Genomic DNA, 19,774 nt, shown 5'->3' on the forward strand with positions numbered 1-19,774 from the left:
TTTAGATTATGTAAAAATTAGCAGTTTATTTTGAAATTTAGTATTTGGAAAATTTGGTATGTTATTTTTTATTTTAGTTTATTAGTTAGTTAAAAATTTTTTTGCTCATATTTATTTGTTTTTTAATATTTAGCGAATTTAGAAATAGTTTGAAAACTAAACAAACAAAAAACAAACGAATCTTTTTAGAAATTAATTTAAAAATTTAGATAGTAATTTATCTTTTTTAAAGAAAAAAGTAGGATACGACATTAGATTAATGAATATAAATTGTATGTTATAAATGTTTTAAATATTTTCAATATTTCTTTTTGTTGGGTCTAGGCTTGTTAGCACCAAGGTTAAGTTTCTTTTTAGTGATCTTGCCATCTGCTTTTCTATTTATTAATAAATTAAATAAAATTTAGTAAATTAAACATCATTCTAATTGATAAAAATGTACTGTTATTATTTTTAGGGGTTTTCGTTTTAATCTTCTTATTATTATTAAGATTCTATGGTACCAATCTTCTTATCTAAGATTCTTTGGTTATGAAGTTGAGATTAGTTGACTGTTTCTATTAATTTATTGCTTAAGCCTTATAAACTGGTTCTGTCAGAGTGTTCGAAAATAATATAAAGTTAGTTTTCAATTGTATGTATACGAGCATTTATTTCTTAAGCAGAAACCATCTATTTATTTATTTATTTTTCAAATTTAAATTTTTAATTCAGCTCAAAAAAAATTTCAAATATTTATTTGAAATCAAAATCGATATTTATTCATTTTTTAATTTTTATTATGAAATAAATAATTTGTTAATTATTTTGAATTATTTATTTATTTATTAATTTTAACAAATAAATAACTCTTTAAACTTGTTTAAATTATAAATAAATTGATTAATTTAAATATTATGGATAAATTAATCCAAATTATAAATTAAACTAATTTCTTTCAAATAGCAAATAAAGTTGATTAGTTTTTAAAGATTACCTTGAAAGTAGTTGATTTGATAGATTGAGCATCTAATTAGAACTTCTCAACAAGATTGTTTAAGCTTAAATTGTCAAATGTGTTCTTAAATTGGAATAAATAACTCTTGAAAGATTGTTCTTTGATTCTAAGCATTAAATTCTCTAAAGTCTATTTTATTGTAAAAAAAGATTAATTTTTTTGAAAATAGATCAAATTTATTAATTAGATATTTATTTACTTATTGAAGTCCAGTCATAAATCTCCAGACAGTCATTTTGGTGAGGTAATCATAGCAAGCCTTCCATGATCCCTTTTATAATTCTTTAGTAGCGTAGAAGATTAAGTCTCTGTTTTGTTCAGGAGGTGATATGTAATGCTATTTATTTATTTATTTAATTTAAATTAATCTCATTATTTTTAATAAATGCAAATCAATTGATTTTAAAGTTTAATTTATTTTTTTATTAAAGTAATTTTTTACAGATTTTGAGTAGGAATCAAGCAATCTACGATAGTTACGAGCTTAAACATTCTTGCTGTGAGTTTCTTAGACCATAATAGGAGCTTCAATGAGCATGGAGCAAATGAAGTTAACTATTTCAATCATTTCAACATTAATGTGATAGTGTTAAGGAAGAACCTTTCTCTTGTCACTTTGAGAAGAATATCTCAAATGTGATTGACCAATTAATTCCTTAATCTTACCAGATTGACTGCATAAATCATTAAGGAAGGTGAAGGCTTCAGTGAAAATACCTTATCTGAAATAAGCTAAACCTAATTGAACCAAAACTCTATTGTAGAAAATCTATTTTTTATAAAAAAATAAAATTTTTAGAAATATTGTTTTTTTTATGTTTGGATTTATAATAAAGATTCTAGATAATATATAATTTACCTAAAGGATGGAGTCAATGTTGTTAACGTTATCAGTAATTTTAGACATGAGGAGGTAATCTCTGGCAACTTAAGTTCTGTCGTGAATGGCATGGTGATAAATGTGGTAAAGGATAGCTTTGGTTGTATTAGATTAGTCATATTTGTAGACAAGAGTAGCAAGGTAGTGAATGATAGATTCGGTGTCTTATTGCTTGTTGAAATAAGATCCGTTTTCATATGTTTACTTATCAGATTCACGAACCTTGGCTAAGATGGAATCATGGATATAGTACATATTTTCTAATCTCAAGAAAGCAATTCTGGTAGTAATGCTGATGTTTTGTTTAATTTAACGATGGAAAAATTGAACTTGTTCATTTAATTATTGATAGAAATTTTGCAACTTTTCGTTTTATTGATCGTTAAGGTTGAGTTGTTGCAAGTTTTCACATAATCTCAATAAATTATCGAGATCTTGGATTCTTTTTTATTATTGCAACTAATTAAATTTATTAAAAAAAAAATGTTTATTATTTATGTATTAAAGTAAAAGAAAGTTAGTTAGTTATTTACTTAGGATTTTGTTTCTTTGGTATTAATAGCAGTTGTATTAACTTATTCGTAGAAATTTTGAACTTTTTCATTTAATTAAACATCTTTCTTGATCTTATTTAATTATTCGTTGAAATCCTAAACATTTTCATTTAATAATTCATAGTAGAAGTGTTGTACTTTTTCACTTAATCTCAATAAATCATACAAATCTGAAATTCTGTTATATTATTCCTAATGATTGAAACAATTAGTTAATAATTAATATCATGGCAAAGTGAATTATTTTTACTTCAGATTGAGTTTCAGTGCTGTAAAAAGCCTTGTTAAGTTCAGTAACAACAGTGTTAAAGAAAGTGGAGATGGATTCGTTAATCTTTTATTAAGTATAAAATTTGTTATCATCTTGCTTGTTGTAATGTTGGAATTATTTAGTTCTGTTTTCAGTTTTTTATAATATTTTAAGTAATTCTAAAATATTGGAGTAAGTTTCCAACCACATATCTCTGCTCATGCAGCTAGGACTGGAGTGCAAAGTACTCCAAAGCTTCTATGAATAGTCGACAGTAATAGGAATAAGGATCATAATTAATTCAGTAATAATTTCAACATGAGGAGCTTAATCTTCTTAGCTTAAATAGTGTTGTAAGTAAGCCTTCAATACTTGATAGCAATACTTCTAGTCGAAGTCCTTTTAAGTTCTATTTTATAATTAATTTTTATAAAACCATCAAAAATAATTGAAGCTTCTTATTAAATAAATACCTTTTTGCAACGAATTCAGCTAAAGTGTTAGTTCTTCCATCGTATGTAAGATCAATTTGAACTTGTCTTTCAGTTTCAACTTCAGCTACCTTGAATTCGTGAACTCTTTATACTTTAGGCTTTACTTCTTTATCTTCTTCTTTATCTTTATCCTTGTCTTCATCATCGCTTTCAGAATCTTTTTTCTTTTTAAGAAGCCAAAACTATCTTCTAACCATAGGATCATTAGATTCTAAGGGATGGATAGAGTCATTTGAGCTGTCAGATTTAAAATCACTATCAGTTTTTTCTTCACCACTGCCTTCATCAGTTGTAACAGTAGGGTTCTTTTTAATAAGTGCGAAAATTTAATTTAAAATGATTTTTTTAAATAATTTATATCCATATTTAAATCTCTCCAAGTTCAACCATTTCATATATTGAAATATTTATTGCATAAATTATAAGCCTTAATTAATTTGCTAATGCTAATACTAATGTTAACTAACTAACGAATGAACGAACTAATTAACTCTATTAAAAGATTATGACTGAACAACTAAAAATAAATTAATAGTGTAAAATCAATGTTATTTTAATCATGCTAGATCAGAAACGACTTTAAAATTAGTTTCTTTTGCTTATAATTTTGCAAGCAACCTAAATAAAATGAATAATTTTGATTTAAATTGATGCTTAAAATGGCTTTTTTTTTTTTTGGTAGAAAAATATTCTACATTTTGGCTTGCTATAAAAGTTAATAGTGCAAAATAAATGCTATTTCACATGTGATAGATCGAAAATGACTTTAAAATTAGTTTCGTTTGGACATTCTTTTGCTAGCAACCTAATTAATAATTTTGATTTAACCTGATGCTTGAAATGGCGCTTAGTTAGCTTTGTTAGGTAAAAAGATATTCTTCTACATTTTGTTGTGCAAAGAAAGTAGATATTGATTAGGCTAAATTAAAAGAAAATAACCAAAATCATTATATGTCTATTTATCCAATAATATATCAATGATTTTATTGGGGAAGTACAAACAAAAGAATATTAAAAATTAGCTTAAAAATTAAATGTTTTTTTGTTTGTTTGTTTTGTTTTGATGATATCCAAAAGCTGAAATCTAATTTTTTAAAGATAGATAGGCTGTTATAAATGGGCTTAGAGGGATTTAAATATATGAAAATAAAGTGCTTTTATCCATACTTCTGCAAACTTTTTAAGACCTTCCTTGATATCTGATTAAATTTTAGTAATCTTACGATGAATGGCATTCATAGCCTTGCTATTTGCTTATGATAATTTCTTCTTTTCTTCAGTAGTAAAATTTTTAATTTTATCTTCGAGACGGTAGATTGCTCTAATGAAAAAGCTGGGAATACCATGTTCATCTATGATTTTTCTTGATTTTTCAAAATCCTTAAGTAAAGTGTCGAAAAGATCATCGACATTTGCAAAATTCTATCTTTCGACGTTCTATTTCAAGTTTGCTATTGTTTCCTTCAATTTCATGTATCTCTTATCTTTTTCGCTCAAAACAACTCTCTTAACGTCTTCGTCACTATCGGAATCGAAAAGTTCGTTTGCTAACATTCTTCTATTGTCAACTCCCTTTTGTTCCTCTTAGCTCTCATTATCTGAGTTTGAGCTATTGTCTGAGTTATTATCTTAAAAGTGCGCCATTTTTTTACAAACTTCCTACTTGTATTTTATATTTTCTTCTTTTTCTTTTTTTTAGTTTCTTTTTATTTATATTTCTTTTTAACTTTATTTATTTTAGATTTTTTTAAAGATATATGCTTTCTTTACTATGTAGAAGATGCTTCATTCAAAAATCTATATAATTTCTCTTTCTTCATCATAATATTCAAGTTTTTATCATTAATTTGATATAGATAAAACACTATACAATATCTTTGTCTGTTTGTTTGTATGTTTATTTGTTTGTTTGCTTGATTGCATACATGCTTGCTTGCTTGTTTTTATGATTTTTTTGTTGCCCATGTTACCAACTGAGAGATGCTAAATAAATAAATCCCAATCTAAATATCCAAACAACTAACTTTGTATCAAAAATCATTTTTTTAAAATTAAAAATTTTTTGTTTTCATTTCATAAAAGCTTTATCATCAAATATTTTATTTTATTGTGTAAAAAATAAAAGGAAATAAAGTAAAATATTAAATTGTTTTTAAAGTTATTAAATGCAGATAATCTAAAAAATAACTAAACAAATAAACTATTAAAGGAGTTAATTATAAAATTGGTATTAAGGAAAGTATGTATGCATTTCATATAAATTTTTTAAAAGCTCCAATGCTAAATATTTATTTATATTTTTTTTATAGCTCTTTCAAAGTAAATAAAACCAAAGCTCACAATATATCTATTGAGTATCAATATTCTAATACTCTACTTTTAAAATATCTGTATCAATTGATATTGATATACATAAAATTAAATATCTAATAATTATAATAATATCATAATTATATAAAAAGGAAATAGAAAATCTTAAAATAAATAGAATAAAAATAATATGTCTGTCTAAAATATTTAGATTAATATTAGGAATTTATTAATTAATTGATAATTTGAAATTAAAATATTAACTGATTAAAGATTAATTAAAGATTTAAATAAAATCAAAATTTAATTTATTTTACTTGATTGTTTCTTGCAAGTTTGTTTTAACTTTTTTTTAACTCTAAAGTTAATTGACTCTTAATGTGAAAATAACAAATTATACTTCAAATAAAAATATTTAATAGTGAAATAAATTAGTATTCAGATAGCTTATAAATTGTATTAATAAGATTTATTCATTTTTTGTTATTAAAAGCAGCATAAAATATCTTTGTATTATAGTTTATAAAAATGTTCAATTTCAATTTTATTCTATGAAAAATTATAAATAAACATAAATAATTCATTTTTTCAAGTTTTATTTTATTTTTGATAATGCTTGTTTGTTTGTTTGATTAATTCATTCTTTAACAATTAATTTTTACAATGTTATGAAAAAATAAATATTTTCTATTTAACAATTTTTTTTCAAATCTAATAAATAATTTTGATGGATGGATTGAACTAAACTAGTAATATTTTTAAAGATTAATAAACGTTTATTTATTTTTAATTTTGATAAAAAGATAAATTATTAATTTATTTATTTATTTATTTTGGATTTTAGTATTAAGAAAGTACAATTTTAAATAGAATTTATTTTATATAAGATTGTTTTCAAATTTAGTAATTTAAATGATTATTTTATAAAAAACTATGATAATAAATATAATTAATTAATGAAATATTTTTACTGTTAACATTTCAAAATAAAAATGAAATTGGATATATATAATTTGATTAATCTTTAGTATATCTATATATCTATTGATCATAAATATCATTGATTTATTTATCAGGTTTACAAATATAATTATTTATATCTTTTGCAATAATATCAAAAATTCTTAAAAATTAGATAGATACATAGTATTTTAGCATAAACACATTGAAAATATAAAATGAAGCCCTTCTTTAAAGCCGTTTTAATAATTAATCATACTTAAAACAAAGATAACATCGATTTCGAATCTCTCAAACAGCTAGCTGAAGAAAAGAATTTAATTAGAGATTAAAATGGTAAATTGAATTGTCACAAATATTAATATTATTAAGAATATTAATCCAAAAATTAAAAATTATAATTAGAAATATCTAAAATAAAATCAAAGCTATAACTGTTCCAGTTACAGGAGGCATTTTATTTGATTTTAAATAGCTTAAATTTATACAGATTCATACAAGAAAGCTAGTATATTGATATAAATATTGTTTTTTTATAAAAAAGAATTTGAAGAAATAGTAGCTAGATTTGAAGATTTGTGCTAAGTTCTCATTAAGAAAAATCCTCTAACAGCTGAAGATTTCAATGATTTACTCACAAAATATGTAAATTTATTTAATTTAAATGCCTTAATATGAATTTAAATATGATTTTATTGGTTTTGATCGAATGCATTAACTGTATAATTGAAAAGCGAAGACTTATTAATATATATTTCTTTTATTAAAATATTATTTTTAACTATTGAAGAACTTTAAATAAAATTAATTAGGAATTTGATGATGATAAAAGTTAGAAGGAGCTTTATTAAGTTTGGGAACACGAAAAAGAAAATGTCTACAGTTATTTGATAAAAAAGAGCGGAAATTTTAGAAAATTGGACAAAATTGAGTGGTCTTTAAATAATAAATTCTACACAAAAAAGGCCAAAAATTTAAATGAAATGACAGTCGTTGTATCTCTAAAAGTAATTTTCATTCAATAAACTTAATATAATTAAATAAATATATATACATGTGCTTATTTTAATTTTATTGAAATAGACTTCTTAATACGATAACTAAAACCAAAGACATATTACGTTTGAGATGAATAATAAAGAATTGTAATAACTTAGAGATGATCTATTCAGAATCGAAGAAGAAATAATAGCTCTTAATTCCTAACAATGAATAAATTAATGATTTACTTGCTTATCCATTGATAAACTATATAATAAATTTGTAACAAATATAAGCTAATTAGAATTAATTCTTGTTAAAATTTCAGGAATCAATTTTTCTTTCTCAAAATATTTTTAAAATTTAATCAAATATTTTAATTTTCAATAAAAAAGAAAATAAATAATTTAAATTAATTTATCAAATTATAAATAAAAAATGAAAAAAAATTTATTAAACATAAAGAGATTTCTCATTTTTAAGTTATATTTATTATTTATCACTTTAATTTATTTATTTTAACAGATATATTATATCTTTTAGCAGATATTATGCTACTTTTATAGTATAAAAATGATCTGCTTGTTAATGTATTTTATTTAAAATTTTTAAATTAAAAAAAATAATTATTTAAAGTTTGAGAATTGTAAATAGATTTAAATATGTAAATAGCTTTTTTTAAAAAGCAGGTAGAAAATAATTCAATTTTAAAATAAGAAATACAAAATTTTATTAAACATGAAGAGATTTTTAAGTTATATTTATTATCTATCACTTTAATTTATTTATTTTAACAGATATATTATATCTTTTGGCAGATATTATGCTACTTTTATAGTATAAAAATGATCTGCTTGTTAATGTATTTTATTTAAAATTTTTAAATTAAAAAAAATAATTATTTAAAGTTTGAGAATTGCAAATAGATTTAAAAATGTCAATAGCTTTTTTTAAAAAGCAGGTTGAAAATAATTCAATTTTAAAATAAGAAATATTAAAGTTAAAACAATAATGTTTTTTTTGATCAGAATTTTATTTTAACTTATATTTAAAATAATCAACAAACAAATAAAATAATTTATCATTTTTTTGTCTTTTTTTGAATAAAATAAATAGAAAAAAGAATTCACTAAAATAAAACGAAATTAATTATAATAAATTTTCATTATCAAAGTTTGAATTTGCATAAAGATATTTAATTTAATAGTTTTTTTTGTTAGAACACCTACTCATAAATGGATAAACAAAAGGAAAATAAAAGGGCTAAAATGGAAAGTGAGTTTGATGTAAAAGACATCATAGTCATTGATAACGGAGCAGACACAGTAAAAATAGGTATATCTGGAGAAGATAAGCCAAGAGTAAACATTTTTAAATATCTAAATGCATTAATTCAAATGCATGAATTAGTATAATTTAATGATTAATCTATATAAAAAATGCAGATAATTATTGATTCAATTGGAGGTGAGCCAAAACTAGGAGTTAACGATGAAGCAACAAACCAAAAGCCGTATTAAATTTATATAAAATAACGAAAAGCAGCAAAACTTACAATTACTTATGCATTTGGCAAATTAATCACGTTTTTATTAAACCAAAATAATTTGCGATTAATTTCCAATTACAAGATTTTGATTGATTATCTTATCTAATATAATATATTTTATAAAAAAGGTAATGTTTGTTTGGACAGTAGTTATAATAAGCTAAAATAGAGAAGAAGTTTGAGTTAGAAGAGAAATTCCCTATTCAAAATGGAGTAATTAATTAATAAATTGCTTTATTTCGACAAATACGTCTGAAAAAAACAACAATTTAATTTAAAAATCAAAAAATAAATAAATAGTTACAGATATGTAAAATAGAAAAAAATAAACAATAAAACAATAAAACAATAAAGATAAAACAAACACAATTTAAAATTAGTTAAAACAAAATTTTAAACATTTAAGATAGAAATATTTTAAATATTTTTCAAATGAATTATTATTTTTTTAATTTTCAAATGACAGCATAGAAAATCAATTTAAATTATTTAATTGCATTTAATATTTTTAAAAAATGTTAAAAAATTTATTGTCAAATAAGAATTATTTAGCAACAAGGGTGACTTAAAATTGAAATTTAAAAAATATTATTTAATTTAAGAGCCATCTTTATTTAGAGCTTGATATTTTAATAAGATTTGAAGTATAATTTATTAATTAATTTCAGATTTTAATCTAATAAAAAAGTGAAAAAAAATTATTCGAGTAACACCCTGATCATTTTTATAAATATAAAACAAAATAATAATTAATTTATTAATAAATAATTTAAAAATCAAAATATTAGTTTACACTCAAAACTACTGATTATCATCAAGTATTTATTGATTTTTTTAGAAAAAATAAAATAAAATAATCAGAGATCCTTAAGATTTTTTTTTAATTAATGATTAATTAAATAAGAGATTTTATTAGATTTTTTATCACTCATTCATTCATTTATTCATTTATCTATTATTTCATGATGGAGGAATTAATTTATTCATAAATATTATGATATAAAATATGAGAATTCATGCATGAAAATTTAAACAAAACAATATTTGTAACATGGGAGATCATTAGTTTTTATTTAAATTACAAAGAAAATAGTTGATTTTGATGCTATTAGAGATTTGTATACTTATGCCCTAGAAAAGCTGCTCTAAGTAAATGAAATAAGCTCATGCAATCTATTAATCATTGATTCTCCACTCAATCCTAAGAATTACAAGCACAAGCTAGCTGAGATTTTATTCGACGATATGAAAGTAAATTAAAAATTTTATAATTTGATACAATTTTCCCTTTAAAAAGGAATAATAGTACTAAAATTTAAAAAATATAAACAATATTTTAGGTTAACTCTGTTCTTTTTTAGAATTCTTCTTCATTAAGCTTATTCTCTACTGGAGAGACAACTGGGTTAGTAGTTGAATCTGGACATAGTCTAACTACATGCATTCCTGTCTTTGAAGGATTTGCTATCCCACATGCTTTTTAGCACTCTTATTTAGCAGGACAGAAAATGACTGAGATCTTAAAAGAAGTAAACTAATCTATTTTTAAAACATCCAAAAAATAATTAAAAAAGAGAAATATTTTTATCCATCAAAAGGGTTAATTATTTAATTAATTAATTAATTAACACATATTAAAAAATGAAGACTATAAAATAAAAGATGCTATCTTTGAATTTAATAAAAACAGAATTTATAAAATTTTGACACTTTGTGGAAAATAATTAATTAATTTTTGTTATTCTTTGATAAACCCTTCCTTCCTTCATTAATAAATAAATAACTAATGGATCATTAAGGAAGAAAAATAACAAATACAATTAAACTAACTAATGCTTTCATTTATTTTTTAACAAGGAACTTAAAATTCCAGCAGGTCAGCTTGATGACAATGTGTTTAAGGATATCAAGGAAAGAATGTGCTATGTGGCTAGAGATTACTACGTTGATGTAAGATAACCTTTTAAATTTATTATATTTAATCATTAAATTTGTACTTTCTTTTATCAGCAAATTAATTTATTAGAGACTTTATTCAGTTTAAAATTTTTTTTGATTTGTGTTTTTGCTATTTTTTGTATTTGTAGACTTTTTAGAATAGCCAGATTAAAACTTTTCCATAAGAGAAAAAATAAATCAACCTTGTTTGTTCTTTTTGAGTCTATATGTTTTTATGTATGTATGATAATTAGATAGATATCAGCAAGAGAGAATAAATAATAATTAAATTATATTACTAATTATTGCATTGATCTGAGACCATATTAATATTTAATTTTAATATTGAAAGGTAAATGGTCCTACTTTACTCAGCCTTGAAGAAAAATCATATGAACTGCCAGATGGAAGCATATTGGAAATAAATAACTCATAAAGATATAAACCAACGGAAATTATATTCAAGTCGGTTAATTTATTAATTAATTAATTGATTGATTAAATAACTTAAAAATGAATTTTCCTTTATTAGTCCTTCAATCATAGGAGACGACAGTATGAGCATACCAGAGATGATGATTGATACTCTTCATAGATGTGATGTAGAATTTTAAGAAGAACTGTATAGAAACATAGTATTATGCGGAGGGTCTTCATTATTTAAGGGTTTTTTACCCCGTATAGAGAAGGAGCTATTAAATGAGGTGACCAATACGATAAATAGAAAAGATATTAATTTTGTTTAAAACACTCATAGAAGGTATTCAGCTTGGATTGGTAATATTGTCTATAAAGCATTTATTTAAATGATTAGCATTATCCGGGGCTTTTCTTTCCAACTTAATATTTTCCTACTTAACTTCTTTTAACTGCATAAAAATGGTTAGTAATGATGATTAATAATTAAATTTTCAAATAATAGGAGGATCTATGCTAGGCAGCTTAAGCACTTTCTAGAATTTAGCAATTACTAAAAATGAATATGAAGAAAATCCTGAGTCTAAGATGTCAATAATACATAAAAAAACATTTTGAACTCTTGAAAATATAAAACATTTAATTAAATTTGTATTTATTTTAAAGCTATTTACAGAAATCAATGTAAGAAAAATAGAAAGAGAAATATAAGAAAAACCATCAGTAAAAGAAAAATAAATAAATAAATAAAAAATTAGATACTTGTTTGTTAATTTATTTTTGTATTTTTTGTTTATTTGTTTGTTTGAGAGCTTTATTTATTTTAAGTTGTAAATAAATCATGTAAGTATTTTTATTATAAAATATAGAGATTTTTATTTTTTAATAATTTCTTGATATTCTGTTTGATTCTATCTAATATACAAATTTTTTTTACTGCTTCAGGTAATTTGAAAAAATACTTCAGAAGTACCAAGTACTGTATTTGATTACAATCTAAAAAAATAAATAAAATATTGTAGACTTTCTTTTTAACATTTGTTTTTTTTTGCTTTTAGTTTTTGATAATCAATTTAATTAAAAAAAATATACAAAAAGCCAAATTCTAAAAGCAGCAAGCAACATATGGGAGAGCGTTTCTAAGTGTTGCCATAAAAGCATAATAATTTGTTAAATAAAGATTTGGTTTAGAATAGCTTACAGCTTTAGAGCAGTGAATAATAAATCAACTAAATAAATTATTTCAATTAAATGCAACAATAATTATAATAAAACATTTCAAACTCAAGTAGCTAACACTTATAAATAAATAATAGTATTTAAAATCCCTCGTTTTAAATGAAATTAAATCATTAATAATTAATAAATTTAAATCAGAATCCAGCTAATGGTTAAATTCATACTGCAGTACTGCCTCATTATATTTAAAATGCGTACTAAAATAATTATTATAATAACTGCGGCTTTTAAATATAGAATTAGATTCATGTTTAATAATGCTAAAATAGATATGATATCGCTAATATTAATCCAATAAATACTGAGTAATAAGCTAAAATCTTGCTAAAAAATGAAGATTCAATATCAAATTGTTAAATTTAGAATGAGTAAAATAGCAAATAAGACAGTTACTCAAATAGTTTGAACAGTTTTAAGCTCAAAGATTAATACAAAAAGTGCGTAGCAATAAAACAACTCTCAGTTTAAAAACAAATTGTTAAGATTTTATGTGATACTTTGGCAGATTCTGAAAGTTTGTAATCAGTTGCTAATTATGAAATATAATTTTATACTGAAATCAGTAAAATGGCAAGATTATTATTATACGATTCCTTCAAGTAAATTTTTAGCATTTATAATTTAATATTTATGTTAAATTTAAAAAACTTTAATTTCTAAAATTGTTTAACTCGATATTAATAAAAAACAAAAAAACAAAATCTTTTTCCTCAGTCAGATACAAAAAAGCATAAACCACTATACTTCAAAATCATTTAAAAGCATTAAAAAATTTTTCTTTAGCACTTTTACTTTTTATTTAAACCATCAAAAATTTTAAAATTTTTACTTAAGTAAATCAAATGAAAGAAAGATATATAGATAGATATGAATGAAAAAGAAAAATTATATAAAAATCCTCTTAATTAATTTTATTCATATTTATTTTCAAGCTTACTTAAGAATGAAATTTAATTTAGAATAAGTAATAGAAAATATTTTTAATTTACTTGAATTGATTTATTTACAAAAAAGAGAAAAAAAAATTTAAATTAAAAATTAATTTTGATTGTTTCTACCTCTTTACTCATAAAGCATTAATAAATGAGTTAATTATTTATTTATTTAATTAATATTTATTTTTATTTAAAGGATTTAAAATAATGCACAATTTTTTTGGGGACCTCTGAATATCTAAAGATCTATTAGGTCTGATATAAAAAATCTTCAAAAGTTAATTAGTAGGTTTTATTTAAACCAAATTTTTTCCCTTAAAAAGGAGTGGCTAACTCTTTAGAAAGAATAACTCAAATAAAATTACACTCTTACCAAAGAAGAAGATTTAAAGTAATTATTTTAATCATAGTTTGAGGAAAATCAAACATAGTTAACGTTAGATCTAGAGACTTGTGGTAAAGATGGGAACGATTATGGTAACACTTAAGGTTTTTAACAATCTCCTGAATTTGTCAATAAATAAAAGAAACTATTCGAAATATCATTAAAAATATAGCATTTGATTCAATTTTTATCAGAAACGACAGAGGAAGAATGCGATAAAAATAAAAATTAGAGAAATGGAATGTGGGATTATGCAAACACGGTTTTTGAATTGCTTGATAAACAAACAGAAGACATACAACAAAGTTGTATATTACTCGCAAGTGACAGATCTTCTATGACCCACTTTGACTCTACTGCTCTCGGAGTAGCTTTGTATTATTATGTAAATTTACAACCATCTCCAACTGGATAGTTCTTTTATGGAATCACTAATCTTCCTAAAATTACATATATTTCATTTAAGAAAAGCTGGGATGGATTGACAGAAGATGTTTTAAATTGGAATCCCATCTAAAATATAAGCGTCAATCCTTCAATTCAGACAATTGTCATTACAGAATCTTCTTTTGACTATCCTCCTTACAATTTTAACAATTTCTCTTGTAATAATCAATAAAATATCATCAGGCCTAACACTTACAAAATTTGTATAGATTAGATTGAATTCGAAAAACACAATAAAGGGGCTGAAAAATCCAATTAGTATAAAATAAAGTCTGATGATATTGTTTATATTTTTGAGAAAATCATATATCCTTTAGTAAGAGTCCATAAACCAAGTGTAATAATAATGAATCATAACTTTTCTTATACCAGCGAAAACGGGCCTTTAAAGGATCAATAATAAAAATTAAACAGCAACAACGTTTAATATGATTTAAAACCTACTGACTTTGCTTCAATTTTATAGACTTTAGGGACAGTCTGTTCATAGAAAGTAGTATTGGTTTCAAATAATAAATTTACAGATTTTTAATCAGAATTCAATACCTTTTAATGTAATTAAAAAATGACTGATGATTTGATTGAGTCACAAAAAGTAGAAAATCTTCAATTTTAATCAGTTTAATCTTTACCAAGGAAAAAAAGACAAATTGAATAATAACCATTAGATATTTAAATTTCCCCAATTATTCCTAATTACCACAAATAAATATCAAATGTTTTGAATACACAAACAGAATAACAATCAAAAAAAATTTAGAAAGCTAACTAGAAAATATTTTAGAGGTAGCTAGCTGAAAATTAAGCTGATGCAAAATAGGATTTCATAATTATTGACAAAGATAATGAAGATTAATTGCTAAGTAAAAACAATAATGACTAATAAAATTCATATAAAAATATTCTGGTTAATAATTAAGTTTTATAGACTTAATTTCCTAATTTAATCAACACATCTTAATACGCTTCTGGAAAAGCTGCTTCCTTTTTGCTATAAAATGACTCAGCTAATTTACATAACTTATAAAATAATTAATAACATTAGTCACTTGTTCAGCAACCTAGATATTTTTAATCTAACTAATTAGATGTAAATCTTTGTCAAATCAACCAAACAAATTTATACGCTAATTAGTAGCAAAGTTAATCGATTATTTCTTGCGTACCTAATTATGTTAGCAATCTTAATTAATTTTAAGATTCAAATATGATTCGTTTTTTGGATGCCAATTAGCAAATGAACTAAGTATCTAAAATTTAATAAATTTCTTCATATCTTCCTGCTCATTTAAATTAACCTAAAATATTCTACTAAAGTTAGCAAGCTCTTAATTCCCGTGTTTCTGACTCAAATTTTAATTAAAAAAATCAAATAAAGTCTATGTAAAGTGCTTCAAATGAAAAAAAAAGAAGAATTAATTTACAAAATTAATAATCAGATATCCCAATTTAAAAAAATAAAAACTAATAATTTATAGATAATGTTTCCAAATATTATTAAAAAATTCTACAATCACCAATAATAAGTAGAAGCGGGAAGGCTGTTTGTTTCTACATCCAAAAATATATGGACTTGGACACTTAAAAACTCTAACAAGACATTGAAGAATTAAATTAAAAAATTTTACAAGAAAAATCAGTCTTAGAAATTCAGAACAACTGTGAAAATACTTAACAAGAGACTTAATAGCAGATTTAATCTACTTAAAGTATGTAAAATAATATCTAAAGTTAAAATTTGAATCCAAAGCAAGATAAAGAAGCAGCATTAAATTAAAGCTTAGCCAAATTAAAGGATTTGTAAAAATAATTTGAAATTATTCAAGAAAAGAAAAAGGTTCTGCTTAAAAACATAAATGAGATATTTTCTCAAAATAAATGGAGACTTTCCAACTTCGTGTTTAATTGGCAAATTGTTGTCAAATTGATCAGAGATGAAGATGAAATCGAAAAGTATTTACTCACAAATACCAGCATTGATAATGTCTAAGGTAGCATAGAGGAAATATTTAAATTAGATTAAACTGTAGATAAATCTTAACAAAAAATAGCAGCTATCATTTTCTCACTCTATAAACAGTAATAAAGCTAAAGATAATAGCAGATCTATGATTTAATTGAGAAAAAAGAACTTTTTGAGAAAAAATAATCATCTTAAAAAGAAGTTGCATATAGATTTTATAAGAAATACACTGAATATGTTCTGCAAACATTGCTTTAGACTCTATATTCAAATGCAGAAATTAAGGATGTATTTTCTAATTCGTTTAAGAGTAAATCAAATTATCTAAATTAAGTCAACCCTCATTTTTAGTTGTATGTCTAAGAGATCAACAAAAACTTAATACTCTAAAAAGAAAAACATATAAGATAATATTTCTTAGAAGAAGGCAATAATATTCCTGAATTAAGTTACATAATTAAAGATAATGAAATGAGATGCTTGAAAGCTGACTAAAATATGAACTTCTTATCCAATTATAGTGATAAATAATATCAAAAAGACCAAGTCCCAGAAGATCAGTAGATAATTACTCAAGATCAGTAAGAACCTGAAACCAATCAGATAAGATAAACTAAAGCATCAAAAAAAGGAGAAATAGGAGTGTCCAGTGCTTTAGTAAGAGGAGATACAATAAATTAAAACAAGGATGCAACAAATAATAATCAAATTGAAAAATAAAGTAGTTAATTTGAAAGAATTGAAGAGGAAGAAAAACTTGAGAAGAAAAAAATTGAAGAGATAGAATTGTCTAAATTCTTCAAAAACTTCAAAAATGTAAATTAGAAATGCTCCAAAGAATCTCTCAAATTCAAGCTTTCAACTGAAATAAAAGGACTTAATTATATAACAAATCTAAAGGCCCAGTCTTAAAATCAATTAAGTAATCCTAGCCTGTTAAAAAATTTCCATTAATTCAAAAATATCTCCAACTTAAATTTTAATAGCTAATAATTCAAAATATCTGAAAGCGATTTTAATTAACCTAAAACTGCTTAAGTTAGATAATTAAATGTTCAAATGAATTCCATCTAAAATAATTCAGAAATCTTTAAAAACTCTCAAATGAACTGCATCTAAACTAATTCAGAAATGATGAAAAATGCTCAAATGAACTACATCTAAACTAATCCAGATATATTAAAAAATGCTCAAATGAACTACATCTAAACTAATCCAGAAATCTTGAAAAATTAATATCTTTATAACAACTAATTAGTTTCTAATAACTCAAATATTCAGACTGTGTTCAGTCATGTCAATAGTGCTTAATAGCAATATTAAAATTAAAATTTAATAAGAAATGACATAAAATTATAAGAAAATTTGAGAACTAAAAAATTAATGGCTAAGAAATATAAAAGCGAAATTTTCGACATCAGATAGTAAAAGATAGTAAAACTGAAAACATCTCAAAGACTAGTCTTATATGATGAAGACTGCTAGATTCAGGTTATCTATTTGCCATAAAATACTTTAGAAATTTATCTCTTCAACTTAAAAATTTAAAATAACTATAATCATGTGATTTTAACTCAACCTTACCCTAACTCAGAAATATTTGATGCCAAATATATCCCTGTTCAATAATAAGATGTGAGATTTTCTTCATCATTATGCTATAATGAAAATTTTGTCTTCAAAGTGTTTGGTGAGAGTATCCAATCAGAAAGAACTATCAACTAAATAGAAATCATAAACAGAATTACTAAAGAGTATAGATTACTTAAGTACAATGGAAGTAACTCGTAATCATTATAAATAGTTTCACAATTTTCCTCCAGCTGCTTCTTTAGCCCTATAACACAACTGCATTACATCAGCTGTTTTGGAGGGTATGATCCTGAAAGAAAACCCGTTACTTAAGCTGGCTTAATAGAGGTTAACTTAAACAACTTTACATATAAAATAGCTGAAACTCTAAATAAAAGCGATTTTAGTAATGAATATTTTATTTTTTACAAAAGTCGTCCGATGAATGGGAAAAAATGTCATCCAAATCTTTAAAATGTTAACTAAGAAAAAAATTAACAATTAACTGCAGAAAGAAGCGTTAAAGATTTCTGGAAGAAAGTCCCTCACTTTTTTAGCTCGTCACAGTCGGTTTATGACGAGGTTTCAGATTGTATCTATGTTTTTGGAGGAAATGCTAATAACAGATAAAGCTCCAATAATTTTTAAGAATCAATAATAAAAAGCTCTCTTTCATGCAACAGCTTTAGTTGGGAAGAGTATTTGTGCTTTGTCAAATTCTAAAATGTATCACGCTCAACTAGCTTAAAAGATGCTATTTTCCTAAAGCTAGAAGTTAAAAACATGAACGAGATAATTTATCAAAATAACATATTCCTAAATGAGTAAAAAATATAAACATTTGATCCTGTCTATGGTGCTTAAGGTCCCAATGCTAAAAAAATGCAAGAAAGCATTAATAAAAAAGCAGAATTCTCTACTCTATTTCGTCATAGCAATATCTTGAGTTATAGAATTCAAGACTAATAAAATAAAGAAGCAAAAAACATAGAAGGTAAAATGGAAATAGAGTAAAATTAAAGTACCTCAAGTACTTTTGTGATATAATAATCTCATCCAACCCATTTTAAATTTGAAAAATTAGCCTATAGAAACGATCAGCAGCCCCATTAACTTTTATCAATGGCATTTTCTATGGACAAAGATCCTTTGCCAAAGATTTAATTACAAGTTAAAGTAGGCTGTTGTTGAGTTTCAAATAAAATTAATTAATTAATGAAAAGTTATTTAAAATATAGTAAAATAGATAGATATATTAAAACAAACAAACAAACAAAAATAAATAAATTACAATCAATTTTAATTAAAATATAAATTATTATAAAATAAACTTTCTATAAAAACCAAACCAAACCAAATTTTTTCTAACAAATTAAAAGAAAATAATATTATCTACATTCCCTAACTCACTCACTATTAATATAAACTTAATTTTATTAAATATTTTTTAATTATATCAAAATTAATTCATCTTGTAATTTACTTGCATATTTATTCTTTTAAATTGTTTATATTTATCTTATTCTAAATATACAATCTAATCCAATCAATACTTTATTTATTTATTTATTTTCTTTTCAAGTCAATTAGTTAGTAGCATAAAAGTTTTTCTTCATTTATTATTTATTTTTTTTTTATTAAATTATATTTTTAAATTTTTAATGTATTTCAAATTATTTTTGATTTCATTAGGAGTTAAATAAATTATTTTTAAATTAACGTGTTTCATTTTATTTAAAAAATTTTTTGAATTTTTACAAAAAATTAATTTAGAATTTTATAATTTTTTTAAAAAAATAATAAATTATTTATTGTTTGAATAAAATTAATATGGATAAACTTATTTATTAATTAATATTTTAATTTGTTTATTTATTAATTAAATGTTAAAATCATATAATTA

General features: G+C 22.8%; 4 protein-coding genes across 4 annotated transcripts; 3 read left to right on the plus strand and 1 right to left on the minus strand. All coding sequences in view use genetic code 6, as the record gives it.

Moving 5' to 3' along the window:
• Window positions 1-298: 298 nt before the first annotated feature.
• TTHERM_00378560 (eukaryotic translation initiation factor 3 subunit 8) lies at window positions 299-4,912 on the minus strand (the record flags this gene model as incomplete). Its single annotated transcript, XM_001015437.2, has 10 exons — window positions 4,343-4,912; window positions 3,155-3,480; window positions 2,682-3,090; window positions 2,411-2,623; window positions 1,857-2,336; window positions 1,440-1,766; window positions 1,197-1,334; window positions 977-1,126; window positions 443-672; window positions 299-377 (listed from the first exon to the last, which is right to left on the minus strand). Exons 1-10 carry the CDS (start codon window positions 4,817-4,819, stop codon window positions 299-301), a joined length of 2,829 nt encoding a protein of 942 aa, XP_001015437.2. The 5' UTR covers window positions 4,820-4,912.
• A 1,751-nt stretch (window positions 4,913-6,663) lies between these two features.
• Window positions 6,664-7,657, plus strand: TTHERM_00378570 (HCaRG protein; the record flags this gene model as incomplete). The annotated part of the gene is made up of 4 exons (XM_001015438.3): window positions 6,664-6,781; window positions 6,990-7,090; window positions 7,258-7,452; window positions 7,529-7,657. The coding sequence occupies 4 exons, from the start codon at window positions 6,664-6,666 to the stop codon at window positions 7,655-7,657; spliced, it is 543 nt and encodes a 180-aa protein (XP_001015438.2).
• A 928-nt stretch (window positions 7,658-8,585) lies between these two features.
• Window positions 8,586-12,178, plus strand: TTHERM_00378580 (actin). The gene is made up of 9 exons (XM_001015439.3): window positions 8,586-8,787; window positions 8,872-8,939; window positions 9,104-9,188; window positions 10,062-10,226; window positions 10,316-10,504; window positions 10,833-10,925; window positions 11,266-11,378; window positions 11,446-11,690; window positions 11,836-12,178. Exons 1-9 carry the CDS (start codon window positions 8,662-8,664, stop codon window positions 11,946-11,948), a joined length of 1,197 nt encoding a protein of 398 aa, XP_001015439.3. The 5' UTR covers window positions 8,586-8,661; the 3' UTR covers window positions 11,949-12,178.
• Window positions 12,179-12,413: 235 nt separating this feature from the next.
• On the plus strand, window positions 12,414-19,062 carry TTHERM_00378599 (hypothetical protein; the record flags this gene model as incomplete). Its single annotated transcript, XM_001471283.2, has 2 exons — window positions 12,414-13,168; window positions 13,701-19,062. The coding sequence occupies exons 1-2, from the start codon at window positions 12,456-12,458 to the stop codon at window positions 19,060-19,062; spliced, it is 6,075 nt and encodes a 2,024-aa protein (XP_001471333.2). The 5' UTR covers window positions 12,414-12,455.
• Window positions 19,063-19,774: the final 712 nt, after the last annotated feature.

Source organism: Tetrahymena thermophila, assembly GCF_000189635.1.
Source record: "Tetrahymena thermophila SB210 genomic scaffold scf_8254652, whole genome shotgun sequence".
Taxonomy (NCBI): Eukaryota; Ciliophora; class Oligohymenophorea; order Hymenostomatida; family Tetrahymenidae; genus Tetrahymena; species Tetrahymena thermophila.